Consider the following 18952-nt stretch of genomic DNA (forward strand, 5'->3'; position numbering starts at 1 on the left):
CAGCATTGCGTACACCATTACATCATCCAAAGAGGCGCCAAAGGACCTTAAAGGGGCAGAAGCACCCACAAGACAAAATGGAACATTTATTTTTAGGCCTCTGTGGATGTCAGGGTCTGCACAGGTGAAGATTTGGGGCAGAAGTGGACAGAGCTGGGCTTCTACTAGACCCTCTTCTTTAATTTAAAGAATTTAGGGACCTTTTTGCCGCTGTGTTGGCCTAATGCCACCTTCCACCAGGCAATCGTGGCAAGCTATGGTAACTGGGGTGGCTGACAGGGAAATAGGCTTGGAGCTGAGGCACCCTAGCATTAATGGCCAGGAAGGAGTGGCCAGTGATGGTCCTGGCCAGGATAGGGGAAGGAAATCAAGGTCAAGTGATGGTAGGCCCCATGGCATGATTTTCTTCAATTATGGGCAAGATCATGGAGGAAAGTCCAGCCCAACCTGTCAACTAATGCCCCACAAAGCTCATCACATGAATGTATACCACGAACAGTTTTGAACAGAACTTTGCTTTTCCTTCACAATGTAATGTAGACCTATTGTGGAGCAGGGGGTAATGAAGAGAAAATAGAGATAAACAGAATTATAATAGTGCTTATTTTTGACCAGTATTTTATTACTGTACAGAATAATTGGACAACGCACAGTTCGAAACAATACCTGCTTTCTGCATTTTGGTAAATTTCAGATCCTTGGCTGCTTTTATTTCCTCTAATGTCCGAAACCCTTGTGCATACCACTTGTCCGCCGTCTTTACTCCCACGCCAAAGACACTGGTGAACAGCTACAGTAAAATAAATGACATTAACTGGCTACTGTTACTCTGTCAAGGGTCATTGCTGCACCATGCACTCATTGTTAACATTCTTGCGTTGTTTTCAACAAATGCATCAAGATTTTTAAGATTTTTAAAAATTCATTCCTGGGATGTGGCATCACTGGCAAGGCCAGCATTTATTGCCCATCCCTAATTGCCCTTGAGAAGGTGGTGGTGAGTTGCCTTCTTAAATCGCTGCAGTTCTTGTGGCGTAAGTGCTGTTAGGGAGGTAGTTCCAGAACTTTGACCCAGCGACGATGAAGGAACGTCCCTATTATAGGGAGACGAAGTGCTGTGGATATATACGCAGGGGCCCAAATTATATACCGCCCTGTTTGGGGGCTTTAACGGTCGAGAGGCGAGAGTTCCTGTGACAGGCATGGAAATCCCGCCCCGCGACCTACATTCAGCTTAACTCCCGAGATATCGTGCTCCACTTTCTCTGTGGGCCATGAGCAGGGCGGGAGCGGGGCAGAAGGACTCCGTGAAGTGCGCACCACGTAGAGAGGACCCTCCTTTTATTAAAGGGGAGGCCAAGCTGCCAACTCTGCGTGTGGGAAACGGGGCCATCCCTGGACCATCAGGGAGCAGGGTGCCATGGCAGCAGCCCTGCACACAAGCTGAGTGCCGGGCTGCAAGATCACGGCACAGACCCAGCGATCAAAGAGGAAGAAGGCCATGAACAGTAAGTCAGCCATTTTTTTTATTTTGAACTCGGCACCTCCCCTTTAACTTTCACCCCGGGAGTGGCCTACAGCCCGGTATGCGTCCCCTGAAGCTGTCGCGGGTGAAAACGGGTCACTGCGCACGGTGATTACATCATCGCCAGCGCAGCAGAGCGGGTTGCCACCTGTTGAAGAGGGGCGGGACCGGTTACCGCCACCACTAAACGCCTGCAGAATTTCGTACACACCGTCACACTTCGCATCACACACCCGTCACACACCCCCCTCGCTCCCATCTCACAGTCCCACATCACCCCCCCCCCCCAGTCACCCCCCCCATCACATACCCACGTCACAGCCCCCCCCACCTCCATCACTCCAGCTCACATCCCTGTCATAGCCTCTCGTCACACACCCCCAGCCTCGCACTCACCTCGTCCCCCACCCGCCTGATTTTCCTTCCCATTACCAGGTTGCTGATCTGCAATTTATCAAAGTTGAACATTTCCCCATAAAGTTTCTATAAGAACTGTATACCAGTTGTGCTGTCACCCAATGTATCTGCTTACCTTTCTTGCTTTGTATCTCTCATCACATAACAAACTCTCAATCTTAGAGCAAATACCATCTTCCAGAATTTCCTGTGTGAAAGTATGAAATAGATTTCAATGTACAGCAAGCTATAACACTTTTTCCCACATTTTAATACAATGTCCCATTTGGAAAATTGCTCCCAGAACTAATGCCTTGGAGAAAGGATGGATGTGACATGGGTGGTCAGTTGGGGCAAAGAAAGGTGGGACAGGATCGCTCAGCTGCTGGGGGAAGGTATATCTGTTCTTTATCTCCTCTTCCCCATCATCGTCATGGTCATATGGAATGAGCAACAATAACTCCCCAGCTCTTCCTCCTCAATCTCATCATCATCATCTTCCTCCTCCTATGACCCTCCACCATTGGAGTGGTGGATCTTCAGGAAAGGAGGATAGCCTAAGAATAGGCGAGCAATACCTCCTTGGGATTAAGGAGACAGATTAAGAAGGGGTGGAAGTTGCCCGTGTGGTGCTTTACATGGATTCCAAAGTAACAGTGCAGGTGCTCAGTCATGAACCTGGGTGCTGGCAAGATGCACCAACCTCACTGTCTTGCACAAGCAAAAACAAGTGCGTGCCCACTAGCTCCATGGTGTTCTCCAGGCGAGTGAGGGGTTTGAAGATGGGGATGTCCCCTCAGATGTCCTGTCTTTGATGGGCATTGGGTACTAACGTGTCCAACAAGAAAATAGAGTAAATGAGGGTAAAGCCAGCAGTGCTAAACGGTATGGGAGAGGTGGATTAAGAGATGTAGAGGTATAAGGCTGTTAAAGTGGAGCAAGGGTTTTTTCAGGTGTGCATGCAAGTAATTGATGTTAGGAGACCTGTATACTCACAGGGCAGGATATTGAGTTAGAGCTGCCCTTCTTCAGAGTACAGTGTGAAGGGTTAATGTGAAAGTGTTGCCTTATGAGGTTGAAGAGAATGCTGGTGCCCAAAGAAGAAAGGGAAAGCGTCCATGTGTGTTAACTTGTCAGACCTGGTGAGGTCATTAAAGTGGACTGCAGTCCTATGGGTGAGGGAGTTGGCACTCAGTGCCAGTGCTACCTCCCTCCAGGCAGCATGAGTTACATTTCTGATAGAATTGGTGGCACCCACATCCGGGACAGAATTCATCCTGCCATCAATGCCCTCCAGAAGGACTTGGAGGTCTGAATAAGTGGAAGTTGTGCGTCCTTTTTCTTTGGCTTGGTGCCATACCCTACAAAAGAGAGCAGAGAACTGGAGGTGGCCCGCCACAAATTGTGCAGCTTACAAATGCAGAGGAGGATGCCATGGAGATAATTGGCACACCTCCATCCCTGTCAATCGGAGATGGAAAGGCAGGGAGCCCACATTTAGCTGGTGTAAGGGGTTTTCTCAGGGAGTGTTGTTGTGCCTTAGGTGTCTCTCTCTGGGCTTCTGCCCTCACAGCTTATGCCTGGCCTGTGAGGTACCCTGAGTGCTGCAAGAGCACCCCTGGAGAGACTGTGTCCACAGCTTATGAAGGGGGTTTTGAGACTCGTGTGCCCCCACAGCTTATGCCTAGCCTGTGAGGCACCTGTGAGTGTCAAACACTCCTAACCCCTTTCTTCCCTAGCCTGTGACACACAGTTGAGCATTTTCGAGGCGCTCCTAGCTTCCCTTACAATGTTCTGACATAAGACTCACGATCAGGAGATGTAATACAATAGAATTGAGACAAGGTGATTCCAAGAGGAACTTTAGGCTTCCAATTTATTTGACAAGGTGTATCTCAACGAACAGCAATACACCAACAAAACAATCCCTCTAAATCCCACTAAACGGACACAACGAAAATCTTTACACAAGTTTAGCAGTACAATGCCCAACCTCCCACCTTTCCTGGCCTAACTGAGTTGGGAGTTCTGGGGACCAGAGGTTATACTCACTACTGTGCCTTCTGAAGTCTGGTGGTTTGTTTCTTCTATCTTCGGTGTCTTCGGACACTGGTTTTCCTTCAGTGTCGAGAATCTTGCTGGTTGTGGTTGTTGGATGACGAGGGAGGGAAAACCACCCACACTGCGTCAGAAACCCCTTTTTATAGCCAGATTATCCAGTCCGCCTCTCCTGCTGAATTCGATTCTTCTCATTGATGGACTTTGTGATTTTGAAAAATGCAGCAGTTTTAGATTATTGCGGGGTTTTTTCCACTGATGTTAACCTACTCAAGGTTTGAGTGGGTGTTGATTGCATTGGCCTCCTGTAGCCATTGTATAGGCCCTTGGGTTGTTTTGGGTTCCCTGGTTTCTAAGGTCTGCATAATTTTCCTCCAATTCAATTTTCTCTAACCTACTCAAGGTTTGAGTAGGGGTTGATTGTGTTGGCTTCCTGTAGCCATTGTGTAGGCTCTTGGTTTGTTTTGGGTTCCCTAGTTTTCTGAAGATCTGCATAATTTCCTTCCATAGTGTAAACATGGGGAAGACAATAGTCCGATAATGGCTGTGAGTCAGTCCCAGTTTTCGAGCAAGTGCTCTCCCATTGGCTTGAAAGCCCCATGCTTCGGGCTGACTCTGTCTCACCATTGGCCCTCCGGTGTCCTCCCCGTCCAATCACTGCTCTGTCAAGGTCAAACTGTTATCGGTTTCAATTCACAGCACAGACTGCTCCCACAGCCCTTTTCCTTCTGGGTAAAATGAGGGGGTTTTCGTCCTCCCCTACACTGGTGACAGAATCGAAAATATCTCTGACGCACATGCTCACTTTATTTCATTAATGACTGAACTATGAGAAGTCTGAGTATGGTGAGTGTCAAGATTGTTACTTTGCCATGACAGGTACTTCATGCCTAGAGCAAGAGTCGCAGGAGATGCATGAAGATAATTCCTCAGAAAACCTCATTCCTACTGAGGGTGCACCATCACAGAACAGACAGCCATGCACCAGCGCAGATACTCACACTTCGTTGGGTACACTTATACAGTTAGTTGGGGTTTCACCTGGTAATTCATGCCTCACAAGTGAGCACGTGCAGACAGTGGTGGCAGGGATAGATGTGGAGAGTCCATGTTGGGAGGTGTAGTCCTCTCCAAGCTCTGCTCTGCTGGACACAAATGCTGAACCATCATTGAGAAGGGGCATGCTAGAGGGTCATCAGCAAATTTGCAAGCTACTGACAGATATGCCACACACACACACACACACACACACACACACACACACACACACACTCTACAATAGCGGAGAATGGAGGTGATTGATGGCGCAGGTAATTGCGAGATTGTCTGCCATGGAAAGAGTGGCCGTCTCCATGAAACTTCAAGCCTGGCTCCCAAATGAATGCATGCAGGCCATGACCATGGCCAAGCAGACTTTGGCTGCAAACATGTCCGGCATCTTAAACAGGATGACAGATACCTTATCCTTATAATATGACATTAATCTTCAGCAAGCTGCTCTGCAGCAGAGTGGTAGGAGGGATGTGGCCCTGGATCATGAGAGGGATGGTAGTGAAAGGGGACATTAAGTAGGAACTCCACTTAAAGTGCTCCCACATGTTACCTGTTGCCCCCATCCCTCCCCCACCCAATCAGTAATCTACAAGCTTCCTTGTCTCCCGGTGGTCAAGCCTGCCCCTGCACAGGCAGGTACAACAATCTTTAGCGGGGCCCTCAGGGGCTCCAAGACCCTGAGGTCATAGGCCAAAAACATCTCAGCAGTCAGGATAAGGATCTGGGCAGTCTGCTGCTACTTTTACTGAAGCCACACGAGATGCACCATGTAGAAGCACTAGGAAGCGTAAGGTTAGGAAATTGTAATTTACCAAGAATATGCGCATGGGTGTTTGACACAATGTTATTTTGTTACTTTTTTTTCTAAGGCCACTTAAACTGTATTGATTAGCATCACTTGCACCCATTGCCCATTATTGTAGTCCAAGTGCCAACTCGCCCTTTCACTTGTTTCATGATGAATGTCAATACATGACAGGACCCACTGGGCAGATGTCCAATGTATGGATGAATGTTTAAAGGACTGATTTGTACAAAGTGAGGGGGTGGTGAGTTGGTCGTGGTGGGAACTTTCATTTGTTATTTATTCCAGTCGGAATAATTAACTGAACCTTCGAGCTATTAGGGCACCCCTGGCATTCGGGGCAGCAATGTATGCGGCTGGTCTGGCGATGGGTGCCCATTTACACATTCCTACTCCTCCTCCTCTTCAATATTCTCCTCATGGTGATGCCTGATGAGTGTTGTGTTCGACCTCCACCTGTAATCCTCTCTGCTGTGCAATATTCTGCAGAACCCAGCATGTCACTACAGTTATGGACACCTTCACTGATGAGCAATGATGATCCCCTCCAAACCTTTCCAGGCACCTGAAGCGCATCTTCAACTTGCCGCTGGCTTGCTCAATGACGTGCCTGCTGGTCATGTGGCTCTCGTTGCAGCGCTCCTGAGACTCATTTTTGGGATTCTTCACAGGTATCATGAGCCAAGTTTGAAGGAAGTATCCCTCATTTCCTACGAGCTAGCCCTTAAGTCTGATTCCTGGAACAAAAAGGTCTGGAATATTGGACTGCTCCAGTATGAAAGCATCATGCAGCTCCCAGGGAAACTGGCGCACACCTCTTCTTGTAGTTGCATACCAACTGTGCATTGATGGAATAAAATCCCTCGCAGTTGATAAAAACTCCTGGTTGAAGTGGTGGCCCTCAGATTGTGACATTTGTGCAATCGATGGCACCCTGTACCTGTGGGAAGCCAGCCGGAGAGGTGAATGCGATTGCCCACTCATTTTGACTATTGTCGTCACTGGGGAAATTGACATAAGTTAATGTCATGGCAAACAACCCATCCTTGAACTGCTTATACATTTATGGGTAGCCAACTAAGAAACCCCTGAGATGTCTCCAATAGCGCACTGAAAGGAGCCAGAGGTAAAGAAATTGAGGGCGGTGGTGACTTTGACAGAGGCGGGCAATCCATGGCCACTGGGTCCAGCAGGGAGCAGCTCTTCTTGAAGGAGGCTGCTGATGTCTGCGACCACCTACACTGTCAATCTGTGCATGTGGAACCACTTCAACACATTACGACCATGAATGCTGACTGTCTTCCTTGTTTGATGTAGTGTCGAAAACATCCATAGTACCTCCTATCCTGCTGGTGTCCATTTGAAAGCCTCCAAAATTCTCAAAAACCTACATGCTGACAAGAACTCTCTGCAAAATATTTGCCAGAGTGAACTGACAAAGCAGCTGAAAGGACTGAGCCTTTATGGAGGTCAGGCAATCTGAACTTTATAGACCTCCATGAAATACCCCTCAATCTCACCTCCTTTTCACTTCCGAGCTTCCTGAGCTCCAGGAAATCCATGCTGGAGGCATTAAATTCAAATGCCTCTTTAATTCAATTTAAAGTCCCCTTATTACCATGTGCCAATGATGTTAACGGCTGTGGTAAATACTGACCCGCCTGCCCTAATGGTCGGCGAACAGGTTACTCGCGCACAGCCAAATGTGCCGCCATTAATTTACGGAAGTGAGTGCGTTGGAGCCGGGTTGCAGTCGCACTTCAATTTTCTTCAATGTTTACTTCCCACCCGACCTCAACCCAACCGTTCTTGGGGGTTAAAATTCCCGCCAGTGTATCTCCCTCTAGAGGCCATCAGCAAATTAAACACATTTTATTTAAAAAGGTGAAGCAGCAGTGAAAATCACAACAAGGAAATTCCTCAGATTCTGTCATATTATGGACACCTAGCTAACAGTGACCATAATATGATAGAAATCGACATTAGGTTTGAGAGAGAGAAGGGCGAGTCACGCACCAAAGTTTTACATTTAGGGAAGGCTGACATTGGAGAGATGAGGCAGGAATTGACTACAATAGACTGGGCAGAATTATTAATGGATAAAACTACCAATGAACAGTGGGAAGTGTTCAAAAAGGTATTTCGGAGGATACAAGACCTGTACATACCCTTAAATGGCAAGTGTTCTACTTGTGTAATTAAACAACCTTGGTCAATAAGGGAAGTGAGAGATAGTATAAAACTTCAAGAAAGGGATTCTAAAAAGGCAAAGAACAGTAGCATCCCATGGTCTGGGAGAGATATAAGGAACAGTAAAGATATACAAAGAAGGTAGTTAGAACAGAAAAGAGGGAATACAAGAAAAAACTTGCAACGGATAGCAAGGACAACACGAAAGGTTTTAACAAATATATTAAAAGAAAGAGGGTGGCTAAGAGTAATGTGGGCCCCTTAATAACAGATGAAGGTTATATTGTAATTAGAAATCAGGAAATGGCAGACTTACTAAATAACTACTTTGTATCGTTCTTCATAGTAGAGGATGAAGCTAAAGTACCAAGGATACAAGAAAAATTAAAAATAAGTCAAACAAGGGGAGGAACTGACCAGATTCAATATAAGTAATACAAATAGTGATGGAGAAACTAATGAGATTAAAAATAGACACATTTCCAGGACCCGGTGGTTTCCATCCCAGGTTATTAAAAGAAATAGCTGAGGAAATTGTTGATGTGTTAGTTACGATCTTCCAAAACTCTCAATTCAGGTATTGTGCCCTTGGATTGGAAAACTGCCAATGTCACTCCATTATTTAAGAAGGTAGGAGAGATAAACTAGTAATTATAAGTCTATTAATCTAATGTCAGTTGTGGGTGAGTTACTAGAATTATTAGGGACAGGCATGTGGACAAATATGAGCTAATCAGAGAGAGCCGGTGTAGATTTGGATGGGCAAATAATGTTTAATGAACCGAGTTGAATGTTATTGAGGTGGTAGCAAATGTGGTAGATAAGGGAGTGTCTATAGATGTTCTTTATATGGACTTCCAGAATGCATTCGACAAGGTTTCACAAGAGACTTAACAAAATGGGAGAGCATGGAATTGGAGAAACCCATTGGCTTGGATAGGGAATTGGTTAGGAGGAAGGCGATAGAGAGTAGGGATAATGGGTATGTATTCAAATTGGCAGGATGTGACTAGTGGTGTTCCCCAGGGATCTGTATCAGGGTCACAGCTTTTCACTACATTTATAAATTAACTAGATGAAGAAATAGAGAGCCTTATATCTAAATTTGCTGACAACACTCGGTGGCACAATAAATAGTGTAGACGGGAGCAGAAAGTTGCCAAAGGACATTGATAGATTAAGTGAGTGGACAGAACTGTGGCAGATGGCGTTCAATGTGGGAAAGTGTGAGGTCATCCACCTTGGACCCAAAAAAGATAGATCCGACTATTTTTTAAATGTTGAAGTGTGCATGAGCAGAGAGATTTAGGGGTCCAAGTACAGAACTCACTAAAAGCTACTGAACAGGTATAAAAAATAACTAAAAAGGCAAATAGAACATTGGCCATTATTTCAAGAAGCTGGAATGCAAAGGGGTGGAATTATGTTACAAATGTACAGAACCCTGGTTACACCCCATTACTGTATCCAGTTCTGGGTATTGCAACTTAGGAAGGGGATGCAGTGCAGATCACCAGAATGATACCAGGGCTAAAAAGTTTAAATTATAAGGATAGAGTGAATAGCAATTCCAAAAGCAAAATACTGCGGATGCTGGAAATCTGAAATAAAAACATAAAATGTTGGAAATACTCAGCAGGTCAGGCAGTAGCTTTGGAGAGAAAAACAGGATTAATGTTTCAAGTCGACGGCCTTTTGTTAGAACTGCAAAAAGTTACTAATGTAACAGGTTTTAAGCAAGTACAAAGGCAGGGAAAGAGGGGAGGGGAGGAAAGAATAAAAAGTAAGTCTGTGACAAGATGGAAGGCAAGAGAGATTAAATGACAAAAGGATGATGATACAAGGCGAAAGGAGATGGTAATGAGACAAGTAACGAAACAAAAGAAGGGTCTAGAGAAGGCGTAAATGGGAATAGCAGAATCATCAGCAACAGGTACTGTCTGAAAAATGAGGTTATAATCTGAAATTGTTGAACACAATGTTGAGTCCAGAAGGCTGTAAAGTGCCTAATCGAAAGATAAGGCGCTGTTCTTCCAGTTTACGTTGAGCTTCATTGGAACAGTGTAGGAGGACAAGGACAGAGCGGCCAGACTGGGAGTGGGGCAGGGAATCAAAATAACAGGTGACCGGAAGCTCAGGGCTTGCGGACTGAACGGAAGTGCTCTGCAAAGCGATCACCCAATCTGTGTTTGGTCTCCCCAATGTAGCAGAGACCGCGTCGTGTGCAGTGAACATAGTACACTAAATTGAAAGAAGTATAAGTAAATCACTGTTTCAGCTGGAAGAAGCATTTGGGCCCCTGGACAGAGGGAAGCGAGGAGGTAAAAGGGCAGGTGTTGCATCTCCAGTGCTTGTACGGATAGGTGCCGTGGGAAGGGAAGTGCGTGTTGGGAGTGGACCAGGGTGTTGCAGAGGGAATGGTCCCTTTAGAATGCTGAAAGGGGAGCGGAGGGGAACATGTGTTTGGTGGTGGGATCATGTCGGAGGTGGCAGAAATGGTGGGATTGAAGGTGAGGACAAGGGAAACCCTATCGTGGTTCTGGGAGGGAGGGGGTGAGAGCAGAAGTGCGGGAATTGGAACAGACACAGTCGAGGGCCATGTCAACCATGGTGGAGGGGAATCCTCAGTTGAGGAAAAAGAAAGACATATCACTTGCATATAGAAGATGAAAGGGTGATCTATTTGAGGTGTTGAAAATGATCAAAGGAATTGATAGGTAGATAGAGATAAACTAGTTCCTCTGGTGGGGGAGGCCAGAATAAGGGGGAATAGCCTTAAAAATTAGAGCTGCTATTCCAGGGTTATGTCAGAAAGCACTTCTTCACACAAAGGGTAGTCGAAATCTGGACCTCTCTCCCCCAAAAAGCTGTTGAGGCTAGGTCAATTGAAAATTTCAAAACTGAGATTGATGGACTAGGCAGGGGTACCAAGGGTTAAAGAACCAAGGCGGTTAGTTGGTGTTAAGATACAGATCAGCCATTATCTAATTGAATGGTGGAACAGGCTCGAGGGGCTGAACGGCCTACTCCTGTTCCTACTTTCCGCTGTCATAACTTCAGCAGAAACCCTATTTACATGATTTCACTTAACCTCCAGCAGCAAAACCCCGAGGAAATTCCGACACTGGTTTTCGTGCTCAACCTTTTGCCCTATCTAGGTTTGCAGAGAGAAATGCATATTAACAAAGGAAATATAAGATGGGTTAAAAACCAGTCATCTCCATTTTATGCATTGACTTCAAGATATGTATAACATACAATAGTCATCATCTTGTAATATCTTTTTCATAATCTTGTACCTCAATTATGGCTCTTGTTTCGTCTCCAATACAGGGTAATCCCTCCAGGTCGTTCATCTGACTTATTGTGTAAGGAAGGGATTTTAGCAACGATGTTGCTCTTGAATATGCAACATAGGGGCCGTCGGTTTCATTGAACTCACAGTTCTCTGCCAAAATGTCCAATGCATCCTGCAGAAAAAATAGCTAGAACATTAGCAATGCTAATATGCAACATATGAAATCTCAGAGATTATAAGCAGTGTACTATGACCAGTAAATCACATTGAAGTTCGCTGACTTTGATTTCTGTGGTGATCTATCAAAGCCATTGATTGCAGTTCATTTTCCTCAAAAAATCCAGAGACTTGAGCTTTGGTCTTCAAACCATAAAAAACATAAGAATTTTTTGTGCTATGTAGAACCCACCCACGGGTAGATACATGCAGAATATCAATGTGAAATTTCAATTGCATATTAATAGCGGCAAAAATAGATTAAAGCACAGGACAGGATGAAATTGTCCTCTAAAGCAATTTGGAACCTGATCAATGTTATCATATTTCACCACCCCAATGCTGCTACTAGTATGAGTTGCCACAGTGTTAAATCTCAATCAATTTGGGAGCTAAATATTCCAGGCTATAAGATTTTTAGTAATTGCCTTTTGGGAAAACTATTATGTGCACTAGAAGTAGTTGCAAATGGTTAATTTGGATAATGGTTAATAGTAAATGTTAAAAGTACAAGTAGTTTGTATATTGACCCTAATAGATGTAATTTTCCAACTCCATGCTTCCAATTGTCAGTCCCGCTCACTGGCAGCACATATCAACAACAGCAACTTGCATTTATATACCGTCTTTAACATAGTAAAACATCCCAAGGCATTTCACGGGAGCGTTATCGAACAAAATTTGAGACAAATAAGGAACGATTAGGACAGGTGGTCAAAGACATAGATTTTAAGAAGCATCTTAAAGGAGAAGAGAGCGTGGGAGAGGAGGAGCAACAATTCCAGGGCCTAAGGCATGGCAGTTGAAGGTAAGGCCTGCAATGGTGGAACGATTGAAATCGGAGAAAAGAACATAAGAAATAGGAACCGGAGTTGGCCATACGGCCCCTCGAGCCTGCTCTGCCATTTAATACGATCATTGCTGATCCGATCATGGACTCAGCTCCTCTTCCCTGCCCGCTCCCCATAACCCCTTATCTCCTTATCGTTTAAGAAACTGTCTATTTCTGTCTTAAATTTATTCAATGTCCCAGCTTCCACAACTCTCTGAGGCAGCGAATTCCACAGATTTACAACCCTCTGAGGGAAGAAATTTCTCCTCATCTCTGTTTTAAATGGGTGGCCCCTTATTCTAAGATCATGCCCTCTAGTTCTAGTCTCCCCCATCAGTGGAAACATCCTCTCTGCATCCACCTTGTCAAGCCCCCTCATAATTTTACATGTTTCGATAAGATCACCTCTCATTCTTCTGAATTCCAATAAGTAAAGGCCCAACCTACTCAACCTTCCCTCATTAGTCAACCCCCTCATCCCCGGAATCAACCTAGTGAACCTTCTCTGAACTGCCTCCAAAGCAAGTATATCCTTTCGTAAATATGAAAACCAAAACTGCCGCAGTATTCCAGGTATTATATATGTATACTTGTATTTACTCGGTACAGCCACATAATCCCTTGGGAGCAGAGGTATTTAAGGAGGCTTCACAGGTTGAAGAGGCACTCTGGAGACCTGCAATAAAAGACCAAGGTCACACTTTACTTTGAGCTCACAGTGTTCAGTCTGACTCTTTCTCCATACACAACAACTGGCAACGAGCTATAGATAGCGAATCCAAAGATGCAGAGAACAGTGGGCATCCTGGAGAAATTCTCAGAGGGAGATGATTGGGAAACTTTTGTGGAGCGACTCGACCAATATACCATGGCCAACGAGCTAGATGGGGAAGAGAGCGCTGCCAAACGAAGAGTGATCCATCTCACTGTCTGTGGGGCACCAATGTGTGGCCTCATGAAGAATCTGCTCACTCCAGCTAAACCCACAGAGAAATCTTACGACGATTTGTGCACACTGGTCCGGGAGCATTTGAACCCGAAGGAAAGCATTCTGATGGCGAGGTATCGGTTCTCCACCTATAAAAGGTCTGAAGGCCAGGAAGTGGCGAGTTATGTCGCCGAGCTAAGACGCCTTGCAGGACATTGTGAATTTGAAGGATATTTGGAGCATATGCTCAGAGACTTTTTCGTACTTGGCATTGGCCACGAAACCATACCTTGCAAACTTTTGACTGTAGAGACCCCAACCTTGAGTAAGGCCATAGCGATAGCCCAGGCGTTCATTGCCACCAGTGACAATACTAAGCAAATCTCTCAGCACACAAGTGCTGCTACAAGTACTGTGAACAAAGTGATATTGTTTTTGAATCGTAATGTACAGGGCAGGTCACACATACCTGCAGCTACAAGTCCTCAGATTTCCCAGAGTCCACCATCAAAGGTGATGAATGCAAGGCCATTAACACCTTGTTAGCGCTGCGGGAGTGATCATCTTCTCCATTCATGCCCATACAAAGAGTACGTTTGCAAGGGCTGTGGAACAATGGGACACCTCCAACGAGTGTGTAGGCGAGCTGCAAAGCCTGTTAAAGCTGCAAACCACCATGTTGCAGAGGAGGACAGATCCACGGAGGATCACAATGAACCAGAGCCTCAGATCGAGGAGGCAGAGGTACATGGGGTGCAAACATTCACCACGAATTGTCCCCCGATAATGCTGAATGTTGAACTAAATGGACTCCTGGTGTCAATGGAGCTGGATATGGGCGCGAGCCAGTCCATCATGGGCAAAAAGACTTTCAAAAGGTTGTGGTGCAACAAGGCCTCAAGGCCAGTCTTAACTCCAGTTTGCACAAAACTAAGAACTTACACAAAAGAACTGATTCCTGTAATCGGCAGTGCTACCGTAAAGGTCTCCTACATTAGAGCGGTGCATAAGCTACCACTCTGGGTGGTACCGGGCGATGGTCCCACGCTGCTTGGCAGGAGCTGGCTGGGAAAGATACGCTGGACCTGGGACGACGTCCGAGCACCATCACCCGCTGACGAGACTTCGTGTGCCCAGGTCTTAAACAAATTTCCTTCGCTGTTCAGACCAGGCATCGGAAATTTCCAAGGAGCAAAATTGTAGATCCACCTAATTCCAGGGGCGCGACCCATCCATCACAAGGCGAGAGCAGTACCGTACATGATGAAAGAAAGGGTAGAGATCGAGCAAGACCAGCTGCAAAGAGAGGGCATCATTTCCCCGATCAAGTTCAACGAGTGGGCCAGTCCTATCGTCCCAGTCCTCAAGGGAGACGACACCATCAGAATCTGTGGTGATTACAAAGTAACTATCAATCGTTTCTCCCTGCAGGACCAATACCCACCACCAAAGACCCACGACCTTTTTTGCAACACTGGCGGGAGGAAAGACGTTCACGAAGCTGGATCTGACTTCAGCCTACATGACGCAGGAACTAGAGGAATCATCAAAGGTCCTCACCTGCATCAACATGCACAAAGATCTTTTTGTTTATAACAGATGCCCGTTTGGAATCCGATCAGCGGCAGTGATATTCCAGAGAAACATGGAAAGCTTACTGCAGTCGGTCCCACACACCGTGGTCTTCCAGGACGACATCTTGTTCACAGGTCGTAACACAGTTGAGCATCTGCAGAACCTGGAGGAGGTTCTTAGTCGACTCAACCGTGTGGGGCTCGAATTGCGCTCGAAGGGTGCCTGAAGTGGAGTTCCTGGAAAGGAGGATTGCGGTGGACGGCATCAGGCCCACCAATGCGAAGACGGAGGCAATCGAGAATACACCGAGGCCACAGAACGCGACGGAACTGCAGTCATTTCTGGGACTCCTGAACTACATTTGTAACTTCTTACCAGGTCTCAGCACACTGTTAGAACCACTGCATGTCTTACTATGAAAAGGGGATGAATGGGTTTGGGGCAAAAGCCAAGAAAATGCCTTTGTAAAAGCGAGAAAATTGTTATGCTCAAACAAATTGCTTGTGTTGTATGATCCATGTAAGCGTTTGGTACTAGCATGTGATGCGTCATCATATGGTGTCGGGTTGTATTGCAACAAGTTAATGATTTCGGGAAACTGCAACCGGTTGCTTATGCATCCAGGAGTATGCCTAAGACTGAGCGAGCCTACAGCATGATTGAGAAAGGCGCATTAGTGTGTGTCTATGGGGTAAAGAAAATGCATCAATACCTGTTTGGGCTAAAATTCGAATTGGAAACTGACTATAAGCCAATTATATCCCTGTTCTCCAAGAGTAAAGGGATAAATACCAACGCATCAGCCCACATCCAGAGATGGGCGCTCACGTTGTTCGCATACATCTACGCTATCCGCCAAAGGCCAGGCACAGAAAACTGCGCCAATGCTCTCAGTAGACTGCCACTGCCCACCACGGGGGTGGAAATGGTGCAGCCCGCAGATCTAGCCATGGTTATGGAAGCATTTGAGAGTGAGCAAATCACCCGTCACTGCCCAGCAGATCAAAACCTGGACAAGCCAGGACCTCTTATTATTCTAGTCAAAAGCTGTGTGCTTCACAGGAGATGGTCCAGTGTCCCAGTGGAAATGCAGGAAGAGATAAAGCCGTTCCAGTGGCGCAAAGATGAAATATCTATACAGGCAGACTGCCTTTTGTGGGGCAATCGAGTAGTGGTCCCCAAGAAGGGCAGAGACACCTTCATTCAATGACTTCCACAGTACCCACCCAGGCATCATAATGATGAAAGCGACAGCCAGATCCCATGTGTGGTGGCCCGGTATCGATGCAGACTTAGAGTCCTGCGTTCACAGATGTAATACATGCTCGCAATTAAGCAATGTACCCAGGGAGCCGCGCTGCTAAGTTTATGGTCTTGGCCCCCCAAACCGTGGTCTAGGGTACACGTCGACTATGCAGGCCCATTCTTGGGTAAAATTTTCCTTGTGGTTGTAGACGCATACTCCAAGTGGATTGAACGTGAGATAATGTCAGCTAGCACGTCCGCTGCCACTACTGAAAGCCTGCGGGCCATGTTTGCCACACACAGCATAGCTGATGTCCTGGTGAGCGACAACGGGCCACGTTTTACCAATGCTGAGTTCAAAGAATTCATGACCCGTAACGGGATCAAACATGTCACATCTGCCCCATTTAAACCAGCGTCCAAATGGTCAGGCAAAGAGAGCAGTGCAAACCATCAAGCAAGGCTTGAGAGGTAACTGAAGGCTCACTGCAGACTCGCCTATCCCGAGTCCTGCTTAGCTACCACACGAGACCCCACTCATTCACTGGGATCCCACCTGCTGAACTGCTCATGAAAAGAGCACTTAAGAGAAGGCTCTCGTTAGTTCACCCTGATCTACATGAACAGTGGCTTCAACAAAGTACAGACCATGATAGCGCAAATGTGTCACACGACATTGAAATCAATTATCCTGTATTTGTATTAAATTATGGACAAGGTCCCAAGTGGCTTCCCGGCACTGTTGTGGCCAAAGAGGGGAGCAGGGTGTTTTGGGTCAACCTTTCAAATGGACTCATTCACTGGAAACACTTGGACCAAATCAAACTCAGATGCACGGACTATCTTGAGCAACCCACCTTGGACCCTACCTTTTTTGATCCCCCAACACACACACCAGTGGCAACCAGCACCACGGTTGACCACGAAGCAGAACCCATCATCCACAGCAGCCCAGCAGGGCCCAACACACCAGGCAGCCAAGCAAGGCCAGCTGCACTGCAGCCCAGCGAGGGCCCAACAAGTGATTCAACAACATCAGCTTTCACACCGAGATGATCAACCAGGGCAAGAAGGGCCCCAGATCAACTCACATTGTAAATAGTTACACTATTGACATTGGGGGGGAGTGTTGTTGTATATGTAAACTTGTATCTACTCTGTATAGCCACTAGAGGGCTCATCCCCTGGAGTCCCAAGGGATCCCATAATCCCTTGGGAGCACAGGTATTTAAGGAGGCTTCACAGGTTGGAGAGGCACTCTGGAGACCTGCAATGAAAGACCAAGGTCACACTTTACTTTGAGCTCACAGTGTTCAGTCTGACTCTTTCTCCGTACACAACACCAGGTGTGGCCTCACCAATACCGTGTATAAATGTAGCAAGACTTCCTTGCTTTTATACTTCATCCCCTTTGCAGTAAAGACCAAGATTCCATTAGGTTGAAGGTTCACTAGGTTGATTCCAGAGATGAGGGAGTTGATTTATGAGGAAAGGTTGAGTAGGTTGGGCCTCTACTCATTGGAATTCAGAAGAATGAGAGGTGATCTTATCGAAACATATAAGATTATTAGGGGGCTTGACAAGATGGATGCAGAGAGGATGTTTCCACTGATAAGGGAGACTAGAACTCGAGGGCTTAATCTTAGAATAAGGGACCGCCCATTTAAAACTGAGATGAGGAGGAATTTCTTCTCTCAGAGGGTTGTAAATCTGTGGAATTCGCTCCCTCAGAGAGCTGTGGAAGCTGGGACATTGATTAAATTTAAGACAGAAATGGACAGTTTCTAAAACGATAAGGGAATAAGGGGTTATGGGGAGCAGCCAGGGAAGTGGATCTGAGTCCATGATCGGATCAACCATGATCGGATTAAATGGCAGAGCAGGCACAAATTCAGCTTGAAGGGTATCATAGAGAGACCTGGCTACAAGCTGGGCATGATTGAGAGCTAAATATTGGCCTACTCCTGCTCCTATTTCTTATGTTCTTATGTTCTTATGTTATTTTCCTCTGATGTGCTCGAATGCATGAATAAGAAATAAAATAAATGAGTTTGAAACACAAATTCAGCTTGAAGGGTATCATAGAGAGACCTGGCTACAAGCTGGGCATGATTGAGAGCTAAGTATTCTAGGCTATAGGATCATTAGAAAGGATGCAGAAATTGAGGAGAAGTAGCAATATTGATAAAATACACAATTACCACAGTAGAAAGAAGGGAATTCAGTGAAGGCTATGGAAACAGCATGGGTTGATTTAAAGTACAGCAAAAGATGCAAGACTCTTTTGAGAGTTATTGTAAGAATAAAAGTGTATATTAATGATAAAATTGATTCAGTGTGTATGTATCAATATTAAAAGTGAAGATTACACAGACAGGCTGCAGTTTGAACTCAAAAGCATAAAATGGACACATCAAGTTCAAGCCTCTTCTGGGCGGAGCTTAAGGAATAAAAGCAGCATGACTTTGAAACCCATCAAAACTAAAAGGTTTTAATTGGAAAACAATTAACCTAATCAAGGAATGGCACCAATTACTCCAGATGGTCACACGTGTGAGGAAAACCAATAAAGAACAGCCCTGAAACTAAAACCCAATCCTGGGGCTTTCTAAGAAACAATGGACTTAAGAGATATTAAAAGGCAAGCCTCTTTTTGGATGACCACGTGGCAAAGCAGGAAACCTCCCTCTCCACAAGACCAGACCAAGAAGCAAGGAAGAAGGCTGCATGCTTTGTTTGACTCCCAGGGAAGTATATGTCTGTGCATATCTGTAACTCATGACCTTACCTAATTAAGTAGAGTCAATAGGATACTAGTCGACTGCTGTTTG

At 45.8% G+C, this 18952-nt stretch overlaps 1 protein-coding gene across 1 annotated transcript in view; it reads right to left on the reverse strand.

Moving 5' to 3' along the window:
- The window catches only part of dntt (deoxynucleotidyltransferase, terminal), a 492443-nt gene that overhangs the window by 363742 nt on the left and 109749 nt on the right, over nt 1-18952 (reverse strand). Inside the window, 3 exon segments of the mRNA XM_070875033.1 lie at nt 667-790; nt 2058-2129; nt 11327-11497. Of these exon segments, the coding sequence (XP_070731134.1) occupies nt 667-790; nt 2058-2129; nt 11327-11497 (367 nt within the window).

The sequence above is a fragment of the Pristiophorus japonicus genome, chromosome 3 (genome assembly GCF_044704955.1).
Source record: "Pristiophorus japonicus isolate sPriJap1 chromosome 3, sPriJap1.hap1, whole genome shotgun sequence".
NCBI lineage: Eukaryota > Metazoa > Chordata > Chondrichthyes > Pristiophoridae > Pristiophorus > Pristiophorus japonicus.